Source organism: Podarcis tiliguerta (assembly GCF_965153285.1).
Source record: "Podarcis tiliguerta genome assembly, chromosome: 1".
In the NCBI taxonomy this organism is placed as follows: domain Eukaryota; kingdom Metazoa; phylum Chordata; class Lepidosauria; order Squamata; family Lacertidae; genus Podarcis; species Podarcis tiliguerta.
This window is the reverse complement of record NC_139534.1, coordinates 17,827,056-17,848,754: the sequence shown is the minus strand read 5'-3', so window position 1 is coordinate 17,848,754 and position 21,699 is coordinate 17,827,056. Positions and strand designations below refer to the sequence as shown.

Genomic DNA, 21,699 nt, shown 5'->3' with positions numbered 1-21,699 from the left:
TACTCCACCATTTGGTAACTAAATACTTTCCAAAAATAAATCTTTTAGGAGTGATGTTTCATTATAGACTTGACAAAGACATTGAAATATTTTTAAAAAAGATTTTGCAACATCCAAGGTCTCCCAGCAGTACATTTGCCAGAAGTCAAAGAACCACAGTCGGGGTTTGGTTCTGTTGTTTGCTTCTCTGAAATCTTCCCGTGTTCTATTATCTACAACTAATAATACGCAGCAGGTGTTACGCCAAGCTTTGTAGGCCAACAGATTTGCCTTCTGCAGTCAGAGAGCAGTAAGGTGCTTCCTGTAAGTCAAAAATGCATTTTTGTCTTTCCCTATGATTTAGATGCACAAATTACACTGAGTTTCCAAGGAAACACCCAGCACTGGCTGTAATCTATTCATTTTGGGGCAACATTACACATTCAAAGCAAAAGTAGACGTAACTTAGATTTCGCTACAGCATTAACTATGACATTATCAATGTGACGGAGACTAGCAGAGATACTCCCTCCTCCCAGCAAACAGTAACATGCTGTCATAAAGCTCCCAAGCTTTAGAGGCTGAGTTTTCAACTCTTCCTGGATTGGGAAGAGACACCTAGACTTCGTATCTCCAACTCCAGAGGAGCAACCCACCTCCACTATCTGCAAAGCCCTCTGGCTCCACCTTCTCCTAAGGACACAAGATGCTACTCATTTGTTGGACAAAATGCAGCCGTCTTCCCTTCTGAGTGAGGGATGTCACATTTTCCCAGGAACATTCCATACTGGGGAAATTTCCATTTCCCCTGCAGGCAATGAAACTTGTTTCTACTACAGCTGCTGTGCAGATTGTAGCGGCACTAAGTATTACAGGCACGGAATGGATTTGACACATGGCAAGAAAAATGAGAAGTAGCAGAAAACACACACAAACACTCATCCCAACCATCTTTTAAGTGTTTCATGCAAATTTTATGTCTCCAGCACTGGAACACACCTCCGATTAAGAAAAATAAATGGCACAGTAGAAAGGCTACCCTTTTGCCTATCATTCTTTGATGGTTTCACTTCTTACTTTTAATTTCAAAGAACTGCCCTCCATGTTTCCTAGCAAAACTATTGACTCCCACATTAGAGTGCTTTGCACAGTCATGTGGAAAGGTCTTTCTGTTTTTGACTCACTCGCTGTTGGCCTGACGATAGAATGTATGCTATGTTTATACTAAGCCATAAACCTGTGGAGATAACTCACATTGTTCCACAGATAGCTTCAAAACTTTTCCACTTTACATCACACCTAGCTGGGATGACAAACAGAACTTTGATCTGTTAAACAGTGAAAGGCTTTCCCCGTCCAAAAGGGGCGTAGACAACCTCGGCTTCAAATTTGCTTTCTTGCCAACTTCTGAGCGACTGGGGCAATTGCAACTTGCGTGAACTTAATGTAGGACTTCAAAGCAGCATAAAAATGGACCTCTGCAATCGGTAAACGTTCAGTGTTTTTAAAGGGTCTGTGCCACATTTGTAGTGAAATGCAAATGTAAATATTCTTATAAACTAATCTTCGTTACTTAAGCTGCAGCAGCCTGCCCTACAGCCTGCCAAAGGAAGCATTCTCCAAACCTGCTTTAAAATACAGCTTTAGTTTGGAGTCTGTCTTTCAAGCCATCAAAATCAAGAACGAAGTCTGCAGCTCTAGAATTATGTGACACTTTTTTCCAATACCGAGTTCTAGACAGTTTTCTCATGGCTAAAAGGAGCACGGGGGGGGGGGCCCAGGCTGCAATGCCCCCCGTTTTCTGTTAAACAAGCCACTGCAGGATTGGATTAGAGACAGAATGGTTTTCCAAAGAGAAAAGCTTAAACAAATCAGTTCAGCCTGTAGAAAATGAACTTGTGCTCCAGACATGTCTGCATTAGGGACTTTCAACCCTCAAACTGCCTTGTTAGCGGTGCCAAAACACCATTACGCCTAGTGGTACTGAAGACAGGTCGCCATAATCTGTGCCAGTCCTTTGAAAGTTCAAGTGTATTGTGTGAACTCATTTCCCCCTTCTCCTTATGAACTGAACAACTTGTTCTGAAGCCATTACACAAGCAAAATGGTATTCAAATGAGAAACTGCATGCTACTGAAAGAACTGTGCTTTTGAAGGGCGTAAAAGAGAAGCTCTACACCCCCATCTATTGGATGCTTAGCTTAGAACTTACTGAAAAGAAAACCAGCACCATACATAATACCTGCTGGAGGACTGATAAACCAATGAATTATGCATTCACCCTTTTCTACGCATTTTAAGTACCACCAATGATGGTATGATCTCTCTACAATATTCAAGCTTTATGTGCAAAAGTGAACTGCAGTTCCCACGGCCATTCAATGGAAGCCTTCTTCAACCTGGCTCCCTCCAACTGTTTTGAACTACAAGTCCCGTCATCCCTAGCCAGCATAGAATGATGGCAGCTATAGTGCAAAATCATAGAGTTGGAAGGAACCCTGAGGATCATCTAGTCCGCCCCCTTGCAATGCAGGAATATGCAGCTGTCCCATACAGGAATTGCACCTGCAACCTTGGCGTCATCCGAACCACACTTTAGCCAACTGAGCTATCCTCCCATAAATGTCTGAAGGGCATCAGGTTGAGAAGGCTGAGCAGACAATACTGACCCATGACTGGACTTGGCATAGGAAGCATTCTATGATCCTATGATCTTACTTTGGAGTAGGGCTGAAACTGAGCTGCCTAACTGAGTTTTGGCTTCATTCGCCCTCAGCTGTATGTCTGCTCCAGCCAGTTTGGTGCTTTTTCTTTTTAAGCATAATAAAGTCCCCCCCCCTTAAACTGTACATATTTTATTTGCACTTTTTACAAAAAATATGCACTTTTCAATGCACTTTCTTGTATTTGTTTTTTGCACATCAAAACAACGTCGCAGAATCCTGAGAAATGTGTGATCCATCAAGGAGTTGCGTTCTGTTCTGCACAAATTCTTGGGAGCATCAGATCAAGTCAGCCCCCTGTAAAAAAGCAAACTAAGCAAGGTCCTCCAATGCACATCTTCCTAGTAGCATACTGGGTTCTGGCTCATGCTGTGGAACCAGAGTGTCAAATGCTACTAAAGGATATCCCGAGTTCCACAACGTGCATATAACTGAGGATCTGCAGAAAATTCCAACAAGTTAAAATGTCTGCTCCATACTGACCCTAATTTCTTACCATTGCCAAATGCATCAGTAAAAGATCAACTGCACACAGGCTGAGTGTTTTACCAAGTCTAGAAAGACCCAGTTGAAATGGTATAATTTGTGTTAGTAGCTGTTTACTGAAATGTGCAGCAACAACTGAATCATTAGCCCTGCATCTCCTACCTGCTGACAGATAATACCAGCAGGAACATTTAGCTAAGTGCTCATCAAAAGATGCTAAACTGCATTTACCTGTATGTCATGATCACAACAACTGCACAGTTACATTCATAGAACTAGAAAAGTGTGAAATGAATTCACTTAGCACAACAAAGGAGAACTTTGCTAATTGTACATTACTCAGCTCTGAATGCATTAATACCTATATTCACTGTAACATTTAAGTGTGCAAAATCCTCTCTGCAGAACAATCACAAACATCCTTTCATTCCTACTTTCAACGTCCTTCTTTCCCCACCACAATTTGAAGGTGGAGGAAACAGGACTGAGGGAACAGCATTCTGCCCAAGACCACTGTTGGACAGAGACGGAGATACATGGCTAAAGGGATACATGGCTAAAGCCAGGACATCAATATCCAATCCAAGTTCAATCATATTGGCTGTCAACAACCTACAAAGCTGCAAAAATAAACCTACAAAATCTAGCTTTTTGGTTCACTTTGCTTATGATTCAATGGTACACAGCTGCTCTCACTCTCCCCTACTTAGGTTAGGGGTGGGAAACCTTTTGCCCTGCAGATGTTGTCTGATTACAACTACCATCATCCCAGAACACTAATCATGTTGACTAGGATTGGTGAGAGTTGGAGGCTAAGAACATGTGAAAGCCCAAAAGGTTTCCCAGCCGATTTAGATGCATAACCTGTAAAGCTGTCTCCCCCAAACTGTGAACCAGGGTATGCTAATTGCAGTAAGGGAGATCTGTTCACGTGTCAATAATTAAAGCAGGCATAGGCAAACTCGGCCCTCCAGATGTTTTGGAACTACAACTCCCATCATCCCTAGCTAACAGGACCAGTGGTGAGGGATGATGGGAGTTGTAGTCCCAAAACATCTGGAGGGCCAAGCTTGCCTATGCCTGAATTAAAGGCTCCCATGAACTCAAAGAACCCACGCATGGAGGCAGCTCTCTGCTGCATCTTCACATGGTTCTCTGATCTTCATTCTTTTCAATCAGCCTCCTCAGATACAGGCAGTTCAGCTGAGTCTCCACACTGGGATAAACTGGAGTATTCAAATCCAACAGAAACAGACAGAATAATCACATTACATCTCCCAATGAGTTTGTTCTGATATTGGCCTCTCTGCAGCCAGAGGCATGCACAGAAGCACACAAAAGTGGGTGATTCTGACTCACATGCTAGAGTAAAGACTCTGGAGGCAGACCAGTGCACAGATGAAGGCATAGCTAAGTCAGTAGAGCGTGAGACTCTGAATGTGAGGGTCGCACGTTTGAGCCCCGTGTTGGGCAAAAGATTCCTAGAGGGTTGGACTAGATGACCCTCATGATCCCTTCCAACTCTACAATTCTGTAAGAAGGGCAATTTGGGTCTATGGTCACATTCATATCATGCATTTAAAGCATGTGACCTTACCCCCCCCCAACCCCAACCCCCCAAGAATCCTGGGAACTGTAGTTTACGCCTTACAGGGCTAGACTTCCCAGCACCCTTACTTTCCCAGAATTCTCTGGGGGAAGTAACGAGCTTCAAATATATGGTGTAGATATGACCAAAGGATGGTATCTAGTTAAACAGTTCCGCTACTGCTAGGATGTTTAGCTGTGTAGTGGAACTTTCCGAGCCTCTCCTCTCACTGTGTTACCCTAAATATAGTCCAGGGGTTCCCCTAACCCTATGCATAGAACATCCTTGCACTAGTGCACCTGTTTAGCTGAATACCACCTACGTTAGCAGGCTTAACTGGTCATCCCCCTTTCACACCATGCCACCCCCCGATGAACCATTTTTTAGATGTGGTTGTAAAAAGTACTGTATTTTTTGCTCTATAAGACTCACTTTTTCCCTCCTAAAAAGTAAGGGGAAATGTGTGTGCGTCTTATGGAGCGAATGCAGGCTGTGCAGCTATCCCAGAAGCCAGAACAGCAAGAGGGATCGCTGCTTTCGCTGCGCAGCGATCCCTCTTGCTGTTCTGGCTTCTGGGATTCAGAATATTTTTTTTCTTGTTTTCCTCCTCCAAAAACTAGGTGCGTCTTATGGTCTGGTGCGTCTTATAGAGCGAAAAATACGGTATCTTCCACAAACTCCAGAAACATCTTTTATGAAGGCCTTTTGAAATGCAGCAAAATGGGTGCACATAATGTGATAGGAATTTTGAGGTCTAGATATATGGTAATGTTCATAACTGCACGTGCATAGATCAAGCACAGGAAGACTGACCTGAAGCCATTTTTGATTCCTAAGCTGAGCAAATGTTTCTCTGCATGGTCAAAGTGGAAAAGCCTCCCCATTGTCTTTTCCTTCACAAATCCTGTCTTAAGGGTATGTTGATGTGTTTGAATAGGGTGTGAGCCTGTGACATGGCCCAGGAACTAAGTATCTATCACTACAAAAGAATGGCCAGGCTCCTCAGGCAATCCAATCAAGTAACGTGCCAGATAGGAAACAAACAAGGATAAGAGAAAAACAATATTGAAATTTCTGTTTTAAGACCACCTTTTCTGTGATGTATCTGAGGGGTGGTCTTAGGTTACACCCCTTCCGTGATGTATGTATAATGTTTCTGGGGGTGGTCTTGATCTACAGGATGGGAATTTCAAAAGTCTTTATAAGCCCTTGCACAGCATTTTTGTGGGTCCTCCTCCTTTCCTGCGATTGAGGGGAGCACCCTGTTGCAACAGATCAATAAAGATCAAGCTTACTAGCTGCTTTGCTACTCAATATTCTCTGGTTGGCCTCCGTTATTTTCTCCTACCAATAGGGAACCTATGTAAGGACTCTATATGGGCTCTTGGATACCCCATAAGGGAAAAGGGCATATTTCTATTTACAACAATGTCAAGCAGCCTCTGAAACGACTTCGTACTTTTTACAAATGAATGATATGCTCCTTTTATTATTCTCAAGAAGAGCCAAGCCCAATTACTGGTTCGTAGGACAATCCACTCTTTCCACCAATAGAAGAAACCACATGTAGAAACCACAAACCTGTTCTACTTTTGCTCAAAAATCAATGCTCTGAAATGTTCCTTAAATGACCCTCTTTAATATAGTTTTTACTGCATAGCATGAAAAGTACTAAGCTTGTTGTTAACAGATTTGTGTTGCTTTTTAGATCGATTTAGAAGGGGGGGGGATAATAGAGTAACATTTAATATAACCCTCTGCAAAATTAGGAATACACACCTTCTAGAAAGGATTTTTAAAGTATCAAACACTTCGCACATTTGCTCTGGATCTCAGAAGGATGCAGTTAACCACTTATTATATTCAGCAGTGATAGAAGAACATTCTCACTGTTGAAAAGCAGACACTGGAATATTTGAAGAAGAAAAAATATTCTCAGAAATCCCCAAACTGTACAAACTATACAAAAGGATAAATATACCCAAGCTAAACTCACTTCCCTGCACTTTGCTTACAAAATGCTAGCATAAACCAAGTCACTAATGACTTTATGGCACACCAGCTTTACAAAAACACCCTAAAAACCAACTTCAAAAATATTTGCAGGAGGTCACATTAGGCCACCAGATATTCAAACTGCCATTAATTTCATGTACGTGAATTCTGATGAAACCATGGCCTCTAAGCTAATGCAATGTTCTTAAAAGCACCCTGATGCCTGACAAGTGGAAGCAGTCTGTTTTCCATCCTTTCGTACCTCACAATATTTTATCTTGACAGATGTTTGCCTTTTTCTGCCTCACTTCCATTCTGGCATATGTCATCCAAAGACAGATGGTTTAAACAAGGAAACATCTGCAGGGCTGATTCAATAACTGAGGAAAAGGACGATTAAATCATCTAATATTCCATGATGCACTTTAGATATGCGAGACCCTTAAGCATTAGCAGTGAAAAATGTGACATATTTGTTTTTAAATTCAGATATACTGGGCTGTATTCAGTGGTGCACTTTGGCAAATGGAAGGACTCCTTTTATTTGCATAACAGTGTCTTTGATCCGGCAGACATCTTCACTAACTGAACGGGAGAGGACGACATTTTGCCAATTTCCATCCTTCCGTCTGCACTACTGTTCTGTCCCCACAACCCCCTGAAGATAAGGAGGGCAGATGGGAACTACAGGGAGAAAGACCAAATCATCAAAAACCATATCCCCACTTCCTCCAATAGCAGAAATATCCACAGAATCAAAAGGAAGAATGGATTAAAAAAATTCACAGTTGGATCAAACCCAGTAGATTGTGCATTTGCAATGAGTACTTTATAACTTTTTGGTGTTGTCTGGCATTCGCAGATAACCAAAATATGTAACTTACAGAATTTTGTAATGGATACGCTAACTATACATATCTTCACAATGAGAATCACATCATAAATATTCTGAATTATTTTTAAAGCATAAACAAACACACTCTGTCTGTGTTTGATAAGCAGCTTTGGCTTTAATTCAGCAGTTACTGTCAACAACTACATTTCAAGGTCCCATCCAATTATGAGTCAAGGAACACCAACACAGAAGGAAAAACATCAACGTCACACAAACTATGAGGTGGATTCTGAAATAAATACAAAGCATAACTTCCACAAATGTGCTGAATTATTCTGCATTGTTCAACAGTATACAAAACTTACTATTTCTTGGGCACACAAACATCCTTGAAACCAAGGGCGAGTTCACACATTACTTAACACTTGATAGCTAGAAGCTACATGTGAACCAACTTCAACTCCCATCAGACTTAGCCAAATATCTTCATCTTCCCTTACCCTCAAGCCCACACACCCATCCCCAAGTCTGCATGGAGATCCTTCTCAGTCATACACAGTACTAAAGGGGGTGAATAAGCACCCACCTCCCAAAACAAGGAGCTTGCTTCCCAGCCCCAATTGCTGGACTCCTGCCATTAACATTTGCTGCTATTTTGCTTTGAGTTTTTACTGTGTGTGACACAACTCAACCACTAAGAATTATACTTTGCCCCTTCTGTGCCCCCTTTTTCTGGTGCTGCCACTGTTCTCAGCAAAAAGGTGCTTTTCTTTCAGCTCACAGGGAGCGGGATGTTGTAAACGTTCTAAGACTGAAAACTGCCCTCAGAAAATAAGGTGCTCCAGAACATTTCGCAAATGCTAAAAATGTGGAATCGTAGAATTGTAGAGTTGGAAGGGATGCCAAGGGTCTCCAGTCCAAACCCCTGCAATGCAGGAATCTTTTGCCCAATGTGGGGCTCAAACCCACAACCCTAAGATTAAGAGTCTTGTGCTCTACCGACTGAGCTATCCCGGGTCAATGTTATTCTCACACATCTCTCTTCGAAACCCCTTGTAGTCACTTCACTGGCGACTTTAAAACAGAATGAAAGCACAAGCCAAGCCAATTGCCTTAGAAAATATTTCTACTTACACCTCCCATTGTAATTCCATCAATAAGCGCCACGTATGGCTTCTGGCAGGTGCCTGTCAGGACAGAAACAACACATTCCGTGAGGAGAGAGAGACTTTGTGCTGGCCACCAGGCAATGACTTTTTCCACCTGCCTTGCCCCAGGTGGAGTCTTCATAAGAGAGATGTTTCCAGGTGAAGAACGGTAAGGGCAGAGAGACTCTGTGTTGGCAATCAGGCAATAGTCTTTCCACCTGCCTTGGCCCACCCTCCTAGGAGCCGTTCCCAGACCATGGCTTTAAGAATAGCAGAAACAGCTGTGAAGGGAGTTCAGGGATTTATTTATTTTTTAAAAAATTATGTTGTGTGTCCTTGTTCTCAGTTTGATCTTTTCATGTGTTTTTGTATGTTCTGTGGTATTTTATGCATTGTGACTTGCTGTTATTTTTATTGATTATAGTTTAGTAATTATTTATTGTAACAGTTAAGTATAAACTGTTTCATTATCATTTTCTGATATTTAATTTTACTGCCTACTATTATATTCTAATGGATTATTGAATATTGCTTCATTTGATGTAAGTTTCTTATTTTAAAGTTATGTTTTTATTATGGCTTTTTTGGTATTGGATCAGATTGTTATTAGGTGTGTGATCTTTGCTGTCTATTTTGTTGTTTCTTCAGCTTGTAAACCTATATTGGTAATATAGGAAGGTGGTATACAAATTAAAAGTGAAATGAAAAGACATATATGTGTTTAAAACAGGACAAAGCACACTTCTTCAAGGAAAGACCTTGTGAAGCCTGATAATATAACTTGAATATACAAATTGTTGACCAAATTATAATTATTTCACTCTGAATTCCAAGATTAGCCATGTTAGTCCATTGCAGCAAAGAGCCAAGAGTTTTACAGCATCTTAAACATCAGCAGACAAAAGCATATGCCGTAATAAACCTGTTAACCTTTAAAGTAGGCACAGGGGCCCTTTTTCAGTCTGAGCACTGCATTCCCTACAAAGCACCCTTTCCAGGTGCAACAAGTCATTGGTGGGTATGGCTAGGCAAGTGGATGGAGCAACAAATGCTAATTTTACCCTAGCACACCATGATTATTTCTACACAAGCCCCTCTCTATCTCCCATCAAGCAGCAAGAGGCATTATGAGAGTTGGGAGCCACACTGCACCCGGGCAAAAACATTCAGGGTGGGAAGCAGAACCAGTGAAGGGGGTGGCCTGGGGAGACATCAGAGGGCCACACAGAGAGATGTGGAGGGCCACATTTAGCCTGAGAGTCCCCATCCATGCTTTAAAGTGCTGTGGTGCCTCCTCTCTTTCTGAATACAGTGGTACCTCGGGTTACATATGCTTCAGGTTACATACGCTTCAGGTTACAGACTCCGCTAACCCAGAAATAGTGCTTCAGGTTAAGAACTTTGCTTCAGGATAAGAACAGAAATCGTGCTCCAGCGGCACGGCAGCAGCAGGAGGCCCCATTAGCTAAAGTGGTGATTCAGGTTAAGTACGGACCTCCAGAATGAATTAAGTACTTAACCCATGGTACCACTGTATAAGATTTGGATATTTAAAATGTTCTTATGCCACCATTCCGTTAAAAAAAACCCCACACAGGGCAGCTCACAACAGTGATAAAATAAGGAATGAACAAGAGAACAGTAAAATCGAAGCAACCCCCACCCCAAACCTAGCAATACCAGGAATGGGATGTGGGGGGGCGGGGAAAATCAACTGATTAAGAAGAGCTTAGTGGTGAGCCTGGGTAATAAAAAGTTATTTGCCTGGCACAAAGAGTATCTGAAACTAGACGCCAGGCAGGTCTACCTATACAAAGCATTCCACAGAATATAGCAGCATAATAGATCAGGGGTGGGGAAGCTCAGGGCCAAGGGTCCAAGGAGAGCCCAGGCTTCTTGCATCTCTCACCAGGCCACACTTCCTCGCCCGCTGTGCTTCACTCCCAGAGTGCTATTGTTCTCAAACACCACCTCCTCTTGTTTCTCAGGATAAAGGCTAGTGGGGAGCGTGTGAGCATGTGCAGAAACTACCTTACTGCACAAGAGGAAAATGTAAGTGTGTTGCTCCACCTACTTTTGCTCCTAGCCTCACCTATCCCGGCACATGGCCCTTGGAAGGTTGTAAATAAAGGAATGCAGCCCTCAGACTGAAAAAGGTTCCTTCCAGTGTATGAAAGAAACACTGTAGAGAATTGGTGTAATAATAATAATAATAAATTTTATTTATACCCCGCCCTCCCTGGCCAAAGCTGGGCTCAGGGCGGCTAACAACAATCAAAATAATCCAACATTCTAAAAACCTTTCAGTATAAAGATTAATTAAAATCAAATTAATGGCAACCATTAAGCAAGATTCTGTGCAGATTGCCAGAGGAGGGGGTCAGGCTGCGCCCTGACCAAAGGCCTGGTGGAACAGCTCTGTCTTACAGGCCCTGCGGAAAGATGTCAGGTCCCGCAGGGCCCTAGTCTCTTGTGACAGAGCGTTCCACCAGATTGGAGCCGCGGCCGAGAAAGCCCTGGCTCTAGTTGAGGCCAGCCTAACCTCTCTGAGGCCTGGGATCTTCAGGATATTTTTATTTGCAGACCGTAAGTTCTTCTGTGGGGCATACCAGGAGAGGCGATCCCGTAGGTACAGTGTAAACTGTGGAAACTGGCAATACTATTCTTAGAATAATTTTTAAAAGGAATGGTGACGTGTTACCAACCACATAGGTACTAATGTGAAAATGTGGGGTAGGGAAGGGGTTTAAGAAGGGTTACATCTAGCTCAGTTGGTTAGCGTGTGGTGTTGATAATGCCAAGGTTGCAGGTTCGATCTCCATATGGGGAGCTGCTTATGCCTGCATGGCAGGGGGTTGGACAAGAGAATCCTCAGGCTCCCTTCCAACTCTATGATTCTACGCCTACTCAAATTAAGCCCGTACTTTTAAATTACTAAAATACTTTTAAATTACTGGTATACACACCGATAGCATTGTTCAAGGCGTACTCTTCTCTGAAGAAATATTGTGGCATCCCTTCTCCTGCTCTTCCTGCTTCAACGATAGCTAGCAAACAAAACAAGTGTCAAATTTAGCTACAAAACACTTAACTGTCTGGAATACCAAGAAATGTGACTGCAGCAAACTTTCATGATCACAATATATGCAAGCCAAGTTGGTGGACATCCAAATTCTGTAATTTAACTAGGTGCTATGTAAAGAAGCACTTTCTTTTGTCTGTCCTGAATTTCCCAACATTCAGCTTCATCGGATGGCACCAGATTCTAGAATTAGGATAGGGGAATAAAAAAACAACAACCCTCTGTTCACTTTCTCCATACCACAGATAATCTTATACACCTCTGTCATGTCTCCCTCTGCTCTCCCTTTTCGTTAACTTTGTTGTTGTTTGTTGTTGTTTAGTCGTGTCCGACTCTTCGTGACCCCATGGACCAGAGCACGCCAGGCACTTCTATCTTCCACTGCCTCCCGCAGTTTGGTCAGACTCATGTTTGTAGCTTCGAGAACACTGTCCATCCATCTCGTCCTCTGCCGTCCTCTTCTCCTTGTGCCCTCCATCTTCCCCCAACATCAGGGTCTTTTCCAGTGAGTCTTCTCTTCTCATGAGGTGGCCAAAGTATTGGAGCCTCAGCTTCACGATCTGTCCTTCCAGTGAGCACTCAGGGCTGATTTCCTTAAGAATGGATAGGTTTGATCTTCTTGCAGTCCATGGGACTCTCAAGAGTCTCCTCCAGCACCATAATTCAAAAGCATCAATTCTTCGTTAACTATTTCGTTAACTAAAAACCCACAAATGCCTTTTCCCTACAAAAAAACCTTTCCCTACAGGGGAGTCTCCATCCCTTGATCATCTTGGTTTCCCTTTCCTGAAACTATTCCAGCGCTACAATATCCCTTTTGAGGCGAGGCAACCAGAACTGTACAGAGTACAGTGGTGCCCCGCAAGACGAATGCCTCGCAAAACGGAAAACCCGCTAGACGAAAGGGTTTTCTGTTTTTCGATGCGCTTTGCAGGACGAATTTCCCTATGGGCTTGCTTTGCAAGACCAAAATGTCTTGCGAGTCTTGAGATTTTTTTTCGCTCCCCACCCCCTTTTTCTAAGCCGCTAAACCGCTAATAGCCTTTTAGCAGCTAATCCGCTAATCCGCTAAGCCGCTAATAGGGTTGCTTCGCAAGACGAAAAAACCGCTAGACGAAGAGACTCGCGGAATGAATGAATTTCGTCTTGCGAGGCACCACTGTATTCCAAGCGCAGTTGCCCCACAAGTCTGTATAACAGCATTACTACACGGGCAGTTTCATTTTCAGTACCTTTTCTTAATGATCGCCAATATGGAATTTATCTTTTCCCAGCCGCTGTAAACTGAGACAACTTCACTGACCTATCAACTACATGGCCAGTTGTTCCTGGTTAGTCACTGCCAGTTCAGACTCCGAAAGCATATACCGTATTTTTTGCTCTATTAGACTCACTTTTTCCCTCCTAAAAAGTAAGGGGAAATGTGTGTGCGTCTTATGGAGCAAATGCAGGCTCCATCTCTGAAGCCAGGCTCTGAAGCAAATGCAGGCTCCATCTCCGAAGCCAGGAGAGCAAGAGGGATCGGTGTGCACTGATCCTCTTGCTCTCCTGGCTTCGCTTCACTGGAGAGGCGCTGTGCAGCTTTCCCTCTCTGCGCAGCTCCCCTTCAGCAAAGCAGGAGGAGAAATGGAAGGGGCTCCATTTCTCCTGCCGCTTCACTGAAGGGACGCTGCGCAGAGAGGGAGAGAATTTTTTTTCTTGTTCTCCTCCTCTAAAACTAGGCGCGTCTTATGGTTGGGTGCGTCTTATAGAGCGAAAAATACGGTACGTGAAATTAGAATTCATTGCCACAATGTGCCTTACTTTACACTTTCTGACAATTAAATGCATTTTACTGTCCATTAACCTAGTTTTGTAAGATCCTTTTGGAGCTTCTCCCAATTTATTTTAAGTACCTTGAATATTTTGGTATCAGCAGCAAACTTGGCTAACTTAATGCTCATCCCAACTCTAGATAATAATTTATGAACCTGTTAAAAAGCACAGGTCCAGCACTGATCCTCAGGGACTCCATCCCTCCAATGGGAGGACAATCCATTTATTCCTATTCTCTTCTTCCCATTTCTGAACCAGTTCCTGGTCCATAACAGAACCTCCCCCTTATCTCATGACAGCTAAGCTTACCCAGGTGTCTTTGCTGAGGGACATCATCAAAAAGCTTTTGAAAGTTTAAGTACTAAATGACAACTGAAACTTCTGAACTCTCAACTTTCTGAATACTCAAAACCTTACCTTTGATATCGCCTCCTGCACAGAAAGCTTTGTCTCCAGCTCCCTTTATTATTATTAAAAAGGTGTCAGGGTCCTTCTCCCATTTCTACAAAAGATAAAACATGTTGAATGTGGGCTCTGATAACAGAAATAAACCAGGCTAAGGAAAAACAGCAGGGAACAGTTCAGCATTTCTGTCTCATTGGCTGCTTCTACACTGGAAGCTGCTTCCACTCTCGTTATATCTGTATGGCAATAATAATAATAATAATAATTTTTTATTTATACCCCGCCCTCCCCAGCCAAGGCCGGGCTCAGAGCGGCTTACAAGCAATAATAAAAACAAGATGAATGATTACAACTTAAAAACAAAAGTAAAATACAACATTAAAATAATGGAACATTAAAATATTAAAATGTAGCCTCATCGCAGGAGGAGAAGGAAAAGAAAAAAGAGAGGGAGGGAGGGAATCAAATTGGCTCCAAGCCGAAGGCCAGGCGGAACAACTCTGTCTTACAGGCCCTGCGGAAAGAAATCAGATCCTGATAGAAATACATATTTTGCGGGGAAACACAAGGCATCATATAGTTTCACCCTAATTTCCTTGGGCCAAAGCCACATGCTCTATGAGGCTCCACACCACCTCTCTCTTCTTGAAGACAGAACGGCCACCTTTGACAGAATGGCCACCTTGTTCAGAGCAGTGTCAGCACTAAAAGGGGTGTGGGGAGAACCCAAACAGCTCTCTAGCATACGCTTGGCCTCTTCCTCCTTTCGATACAGACAGCAGCAATGCCACACCTTCGGGATGAATCTCAGTAACCTGTCGAAACCCTGAATCCCCATGCACGGCACTTTTCCCTACTGAGCCATGGCTGAACCAGGTGATAGACTAGAAGTCCAGGAGAGCGATAAAAGGCCCTGGCTTCTTAGGATCCCAGTGAAGTTTGTTTATTTGATTTATAGCTGCTGTTCCTCCAGAGGAAGTCCAGGGAAGCCACATCTCCCCCCCCCCTTGCCCTTCTCCCCTGCCTAACTTAAGGAACGCTGCAAAGCCAAGCAAACCCCCAGCCAGACTGAGCCCTTTCCTATAATGTTGACTGCAGATGGCAAGGGGAAATATCCATTCCCACCTTGCACAGGAATCCCCCTTGAGACATTTCCTTTTTCCAGAGGAAGCAGTCACATTCATTCTTCTCCCTCCCTTGAAGCAATATTCACTTGCTTTCAATACTGCCTTTCTTGGCCCGGTTTCCAGGCTTCCCCCTCCCCTTCCTACTACTCTGCCATTTAAATAGGGATTTCTGTTGCTAGAAGTTTGGCTGTGGGACACCACAGGGTACGGTTGCTGTTGCTAAGACCACCAGTATTCTTCTGTAAATATGACGAAGATGTCTCATTCAGTGTTACTTATTCAGTGAGCGTAGATAACATCCACTACCGGCAACAGAATTTCTGCTGTTCTCATTCTCAGGTCCTTCCCCACTCCCCAGTACATCCCCAATTAAATCAGAAGGATGTCCATAAAATTAATCGGATTGCTGGCTCATCCAGAGCCCTTGGCTTGGTTTGCACATGCATGCTCATTGTCAAATGAATGTGAGGTCAAGACATGGATTTTGTTAGTGAATGAGCCATCCCAGATCATACGTTGCATACAGAACTTTTGCACCACCTCAAACCCAATGGTTTTCAACAGAGGCAGTTCACACATTCAGCTGCTGAAGTGTAGAAAAAACGTGATGGGCTATAGCCGCTGCTCGAGGTGCTGCCCTTGAATGGCCTCCTCTGTCAATCCACACACTGTGCCCACAGCACTGATATAAAAGAAAATCACCAACCTTCAGTTGTGGATACATCTGTCGAATCATGGATATATTTAATGCATTCAGAGCCTTGGGTCTGTTCATGGTTATAACACCAGCACACCCCTTTTTTTCCAAGAGAACCTCAGAGGAAGAAGCTGCCGTCTTGGACATACTCTGCATATTTGAAACAAGAACAAACAAAACAAAACAAAAATCAAGGGACTCAGCCACATTAACCAAAAAACATTTTGAATGTGTTAGAAACATGCAACACCAGATGGCGCCAGAGAACAAAAAACAATCGATGTGATTTTTACATAGCGGTTTTTTTTATTTTGTTACAATTTAATTTCTGACTTATTTATAGCAGGGGGAGGGTTCCTGTGTGTAGATCCACCCAAGGTTTTTAACAAGCTGCTAATTTGCAAGTTGGTTCCAGCATGCAAATTCTTTAGAGCAGGGGAGGAAAAACTGGCTCTCCAGATGTTACTACTACTCCCGTTCTATATGGCCATTCTGGCTGGAGCTGATGGGAGCTGGAATCCAAAAGCGTCTAGTTTTCATGCAGAAGGTCCAAGGTTCAATCCCGGGTACCACCAGCTGGGACGGACTCCCTGACTGAAACGCAGAGAGCCACTGCAAGATAATGCAGAGCTCGATGGACCAATAGTTTGGCTTGGTATAAGGTAGCTTCTATGTTCCTATCTAGCAAACTACTTTAGGCTCATGTATGAGCTTATGCACGCCCACAAGTGCTTGTCTCCTGCCTTTCCCCCATGTGAACAGTATACACGAAGCCCACAACTTATGTACATTTGACTTGTGTGCATTCAGCTTTATGCGCTTGGCAAAGTAATTTTTTAAACATTAAAAAGGGGGTGGGCAATTCCACCAGCCATTACACCCAATGCGATTTTGGCTTTAGGCGAGATCCCCGGAACATAAGTTGTGGGCTTGTTGTATCATAAATTGCCTTTGAAACTTGTGTTTTTGTCTTCTGGAGAGGTTGTTGGAGGAGCACAATTCAAAAGCCCCCATGGGCTTGCTGAAAACAGTTTACATATTGAACATTACGAAACCCACATTAGCCTCCCCAACCTGAAGGAGACCTCCACACTTACCAAATGTTCTACAATGACCTGTAACCTGTTGAATGGCTTCAATCTGAAACAAGAAAATCAAGTTCAGCCATATCTTCTGCCACAGCCTATGTAAAAATGTCAAGCAAATCAAGCACATGCTTTTGTCAGCCACACCTACACTATACATTTAAAGCAGAAACAGCGCGCGGGGGGGGGGGGGGACTTTCTCTAGTAGTTTATGAATTGACCCAGGGAACTCTGGGAATTGTAGGCTTGTGCGGGGAGTACTCCATATTTATTAACATGGGTCCCCCCCCCCATCATATTTATATTGTGTTCTAAGTGCCAGACAGAAGCTTTTCTCTTCAACCAGGTGTTGGCTGATTAACATTCTATGGCTTTTTAAATGTGCTTGTGGACTATTGGTTTGTTTTTGTTTTATTATGTATGTTGTATTTTGATGTTGAGAACTGCCCTGTGATCTTCAGATGAAGAGTGGTATACTGAATGAACAAACGAATAAGCATCATTCATGTGCAAACTTTAGGACAAAGGGACCAGCTTTCTGAAAAAAATATACATCTTCCCTACATTACCTTTCCCATGTTGTGCTTTTAGTACACCTTAACATAAACACAAACATGTCCAAAAATTAAATTTGAAATGATTTTCAGCCAAGAAGGAAGCATTCCACATAGCAGGATAAGCCTTCCCAAACTCCAAACTTTTTTCTTCTCACAGGGCTCATTTAGCTACTTGGTCCCTCTTTAAAGCACCAACTTTAAATTCAGCCAATGAGCTAAGCTGACATCGCCCTTGACCTTGGATACCTTAATATGACCTTAACATGCAGCAATGGGACGCTTGCTGGAACCCACAGGGAGAGCAAGTACCTGTCGCCACACACACACACACACACCTGTCGAAAAACAAAGGGCATGAACCACAAAGAGCTGCCTTCATTTAAAGAGATTCTGTTCCTGAATCTCGGCAGCCCAAAGCACCTGTCCCCGTCTTCCATAAGTTTCCTTCTCCTCTTTCATGACCTAGAAAACAGTCCCTGCTCTTAACACTGTCCATTCCCCTCTGGGGCATTCATGGTCAGAGGCACTTATGGGAGGCACTCCTTAGGGCTGAAAGGGCAATTGTAAACCCACTGAACCTCTTGGGCTTGCCGATCAGAAGGCTGGCAGTTCGAATCCACACAATGGAGTGAGCTCCTGTTGCTCTGTCCCAGCTCCTGCCAACCTAGCAGTTTGAAAGCACACCAGTACAAGTAGATAAATAGGTACTGCTGCAGCGGGAAGGTAAACGGCATTTCCGTGCGCTCTGGTTTCCATCACGGTGTCCCGTTGTGCCAGAAGCGGTTTAGTCATGCTGGCCACGTGACCCGGAAAGCTGTCTGTGGACAAACACCGGTTCCCTCGACCTGAAAGCGGAGATCAGTGTCACACCCCATAGTCACCTTGGACTGGACTTAACCGTCCAGGGGTCCTTTACCTTTTATATTATTATTATTGTTATTATTTATTCAGTCTTAGCCCTTCATCCTAAGATCTCAGGGCGGTTCATGGAATAAAACCACAAAAATGCGTAGTAAAAACGAAGTATAAGAACAAAAGAAATAATACACACACACACACACACACCCTTCCCTCAAACACATTTAACAGGACTGTTAATAATCCAATGGCCTGGTTGAAGTTTATAACCATATCCAGGACGGTAATAATAAGAGTGTTCAGCGAAAGCTACGCAGCGCAGGCCCCGCTACTCGGGAGTAAGCTCCCACTGCGTTCAAGGCTACTTCTGAGGAAAGGTAGGCGGGGCTGCGCTTCTCGACGCCGCTCTCGGCCCTCGCCCCACTCGCAGGGCCGCCGGCCTCGTCTAACCTGGGAAGCCTCCGCCTCAACACCGGAGCCACAGCCGGCAGCCCCATCCTGCCACCGGCGCTCTCTCGCCCACTAACGCACGGCTTCGACGGGTATGAGGAGAGGAGGCCGGCAGGGCGCGAGGTGATGACATCACGTGGCTGCGCCGCTATGCACGCGCGCGCGGCTAACTCTTAGCGCGTCAACGGTTTGGAAAACTTTTCAGAGCACAGAGTTCGCGCGGCCTAGAGAGGCCGGGGAGTGGAAAGGAAGCAAGAGATCAAGTAAAAGGAAAGAGCCGCATCGCATAGCCCGGATGCGGCGTTTCCGAGTTCCCTTTGGCAACACAATCCTGACCGTGAGAGCTGCCCCATAAGTATCAATAGGGGGAACCTTATGACGTAGCTGCGACTGGACAGCGGCAATGGGTCTTATTTTGCGCGATTTTTAAAAAATTTTAAGCCTTTAAATATTTTTGCAAGGGAGTTATGGCCGTGACCGCAGGAACGGTTTACGACAACCCTGCCAGGTAGTCCATTCTTAATACACTACAACCAAGTCCCATTGAACCCAGATGCGCTTAATAAGATTGCATGGGAAGCTGCACACAACAACAACCCTTCAGTGTAGTCCATGCTGTTGCCTCCACGTTGCTGTGGACAGGCAGAGGCTCACGGCCGCCCTGCAATGGAGCTCACTGCTCACACTGCAGGTGGGATACAGAGGTTTGTTTGCGTTTCCAGCCAACACCCCCCCCCCAAAAAACCCCCACCCCACTCTCATTAGATTGCAGCAAAGGTTGATCTATTGCCCACTCTTTAGTTGCGATTCCTGCACTGCGGGGGGGGGGGGGGTTGGACTAGATGGCCTTTGGGCAGGGGTAGGCAAACTAAGGACCGCTGGCCGGATCAGGCCCAATCGCCTTCTCAATCCGGCCCGCGGACGCTCGGGGAATCAGCGTGTTTTTACATGAGTAGAATGTGTCCTTTTATTTAAAATGCATCTCTGGATTATTTGTGGGGCATAGGAATTCGTTCATATTTTTTCCCAAAATATAGTCCGGCCCCCCACATGGTCTGAGGGACGGTGGACCGGCCCATGGCTGAAAAAGGTTGCTGACCCCTTGGGGATCCCTTCCGACTCCATGATTCTTCCCCGCCGTAATCCGGAGGAGTTCGGCTGCACACAGAAGTGTTATCCCTGAAACTGGAAAGTGGAAGAATGCCTTAATTGTTGGGGAAGCGAGTAGAAACATTATTCTCCATCACCTGCTTTCCCTTTCTCTATGACGTGGGAGGCCTCCTTGTTTCTTGGCATTAACGCCACCTGGAGGCCTCGCTGATAAATGACTGTCTCCCTTCTCCCCCCTGATTCCCATCTCCGCCTCCCAGGACTCTCTACCTTCCTGCCCCCCACCAGCCTCCAGAATTATAGAGTTGGAAGGGATGCCAAGGGTCATCTAAGTCCAACCTTCTCAACAATGCAGTCCCCCATCCAGTTTGAAACCAGACCGGACCCTGCTCATCTTTGCAAATGTGCTAGGGGTTTTCTTTGGGGGTGGGAGTGGGGGTTTATAAACTAGAATAATGTTATACAAATCAGTATACCAAGTTTTCTCATGTCATTTGTATATCACAAAAATAGCATAATGAATGTGGAGTGATATCTACAACATATGATTCATTATTAGCGGGCAATGCATAAGTTGTTATTATTACATTGGTACCTTGGGTTAAGAACTTAATTCATTCCGGAGGTCCGTTCTTAACCTGAAACTGTTCTTAACCTGAGGTACCACTTTAGCTAATGGGGTCTCCCGCACCGCCGCCATGCAATTTCTGTTCTCATCCTGAAGCAAAGTTCTTAACCCGAGGTACTATTTCTGGGTTAGCGGAGTCTGTAACCTGAAACGTAAGTAACCTGAAGCATATGTACCACTGTAATTTCATTTCTATACTGCTTTACATTTTTAAGAAAAATCTCAAAGTGGCTTACAGAATATTAAAACATCAATAACACAATCTGAAGAAAGTCAAATATGTAGTATTTACTTAACAGAAAACTAAAATATTATCTTAAAAGATTTCAAAATAAAACATTACAAAGGAGGTCAACTACAAAAGGAGGTTATTGGTTCATGAATTGGTTTAAACCATTAGGAAGAAAAGGGGGGGAGACGGGAGGGGGATGGTAAGTTGGGTGGGGTTGGGTGGTTATGCTTCTGTTGTAAGACATTCTTTATGACCCCATTTTCTGATGGGATCTTTGGAGCAACAGAGACGCTTGAAAAGAGTCAAAATGACTGCAGGAAAAATCCCTTTATTTTGTCATGACAAAATAATGGTACAGACAAGCGTTACTTGATGTCTGCCCCCGAACTCTGAGCGAGCCAGCTTTTTATACATTTGCAGAATACACTATCACCTGATTTCTTGTGAACCACCTGATTGCTTGTAAACCGAAAGTTATGGCAACTTCCTATGTCCTTACATGAGCTTGACCCCCCTTTCCTTCCTGCACCAGCCTCTCCACGCCATGAACCTCGACACGTGTTCACATGTAAAACATATGATTTATACTAATAGCAATAAAATGGGGCTTTGTCTACTGCGTTACCCTCCTCCCTTTCAACTCGCCTCCTTGTCTTCAGTCTCCCCTCCGTCTGGGGCCAGAATAACATCCATTTTAGCCTTGCTCTTATCTTTCACCCGCCTAAGCCTAGACATTCCAAAGAGAGGCCCATTTGCACTGTAACATTTAAGCAACAGAAAAAACCCTGTCCTTCTGGCTGGTGTAGAAAAACTTCCCCTTTGGGGATAAATAGAACAATATTGTAATATGCCCCTTCACTATTATTCTACTTAGGGCCCTGCAGGATCTGATTTCTTTC

General features: G+C 43.9%; 1 protein-coding gene across 1 annotated transcript in view; it reads right to left on the bottom strand.

The window, feature by feature from the left end:
- The window catches only part of HIBCH (3-hydroxyisobutyryl-CoA hydrolase), a 58,126-nt gene extending 39,091 nt beyond the window's left edge, over positions 1 to 19,035 (bottom strand). Inside the window, exons 1-6 of the mRNA XM_083412215.1 lie at positions 18,831 to 19,035; positions 16,978 to 17,020; positions 15,890 to 16,030; positions 14,069 to 14,153; positions 11,721 to 11,801; positions 8,741 to 8,793 (exon numbers count right to left, since the gene is read on the bottom strand). Coding sequence (XP_083268341.1) covers positions 8,741 to 8,793; positions 11,721 to 11,801; positions 14,069 to 14,153; positions 15,890 to 16,030; positions 16,978 to 17,020; positions 18,831 to 18,877 — 450 coding nt within the window. The 5' untranslated portion in view covers positions 18,878 to 19,035. The remainder of the gene's footprint in view (positions 1 to 8,740; positions 8,794 to 11,720; positions 11,802 to 14,068; positions 14,154 to 15,889; positions 16,031 to 16,977; positions 17,021 to 18,830) is intronic.
- Positions 19,036 to 21,699: the final 2,664 nt, after the last annotated feature.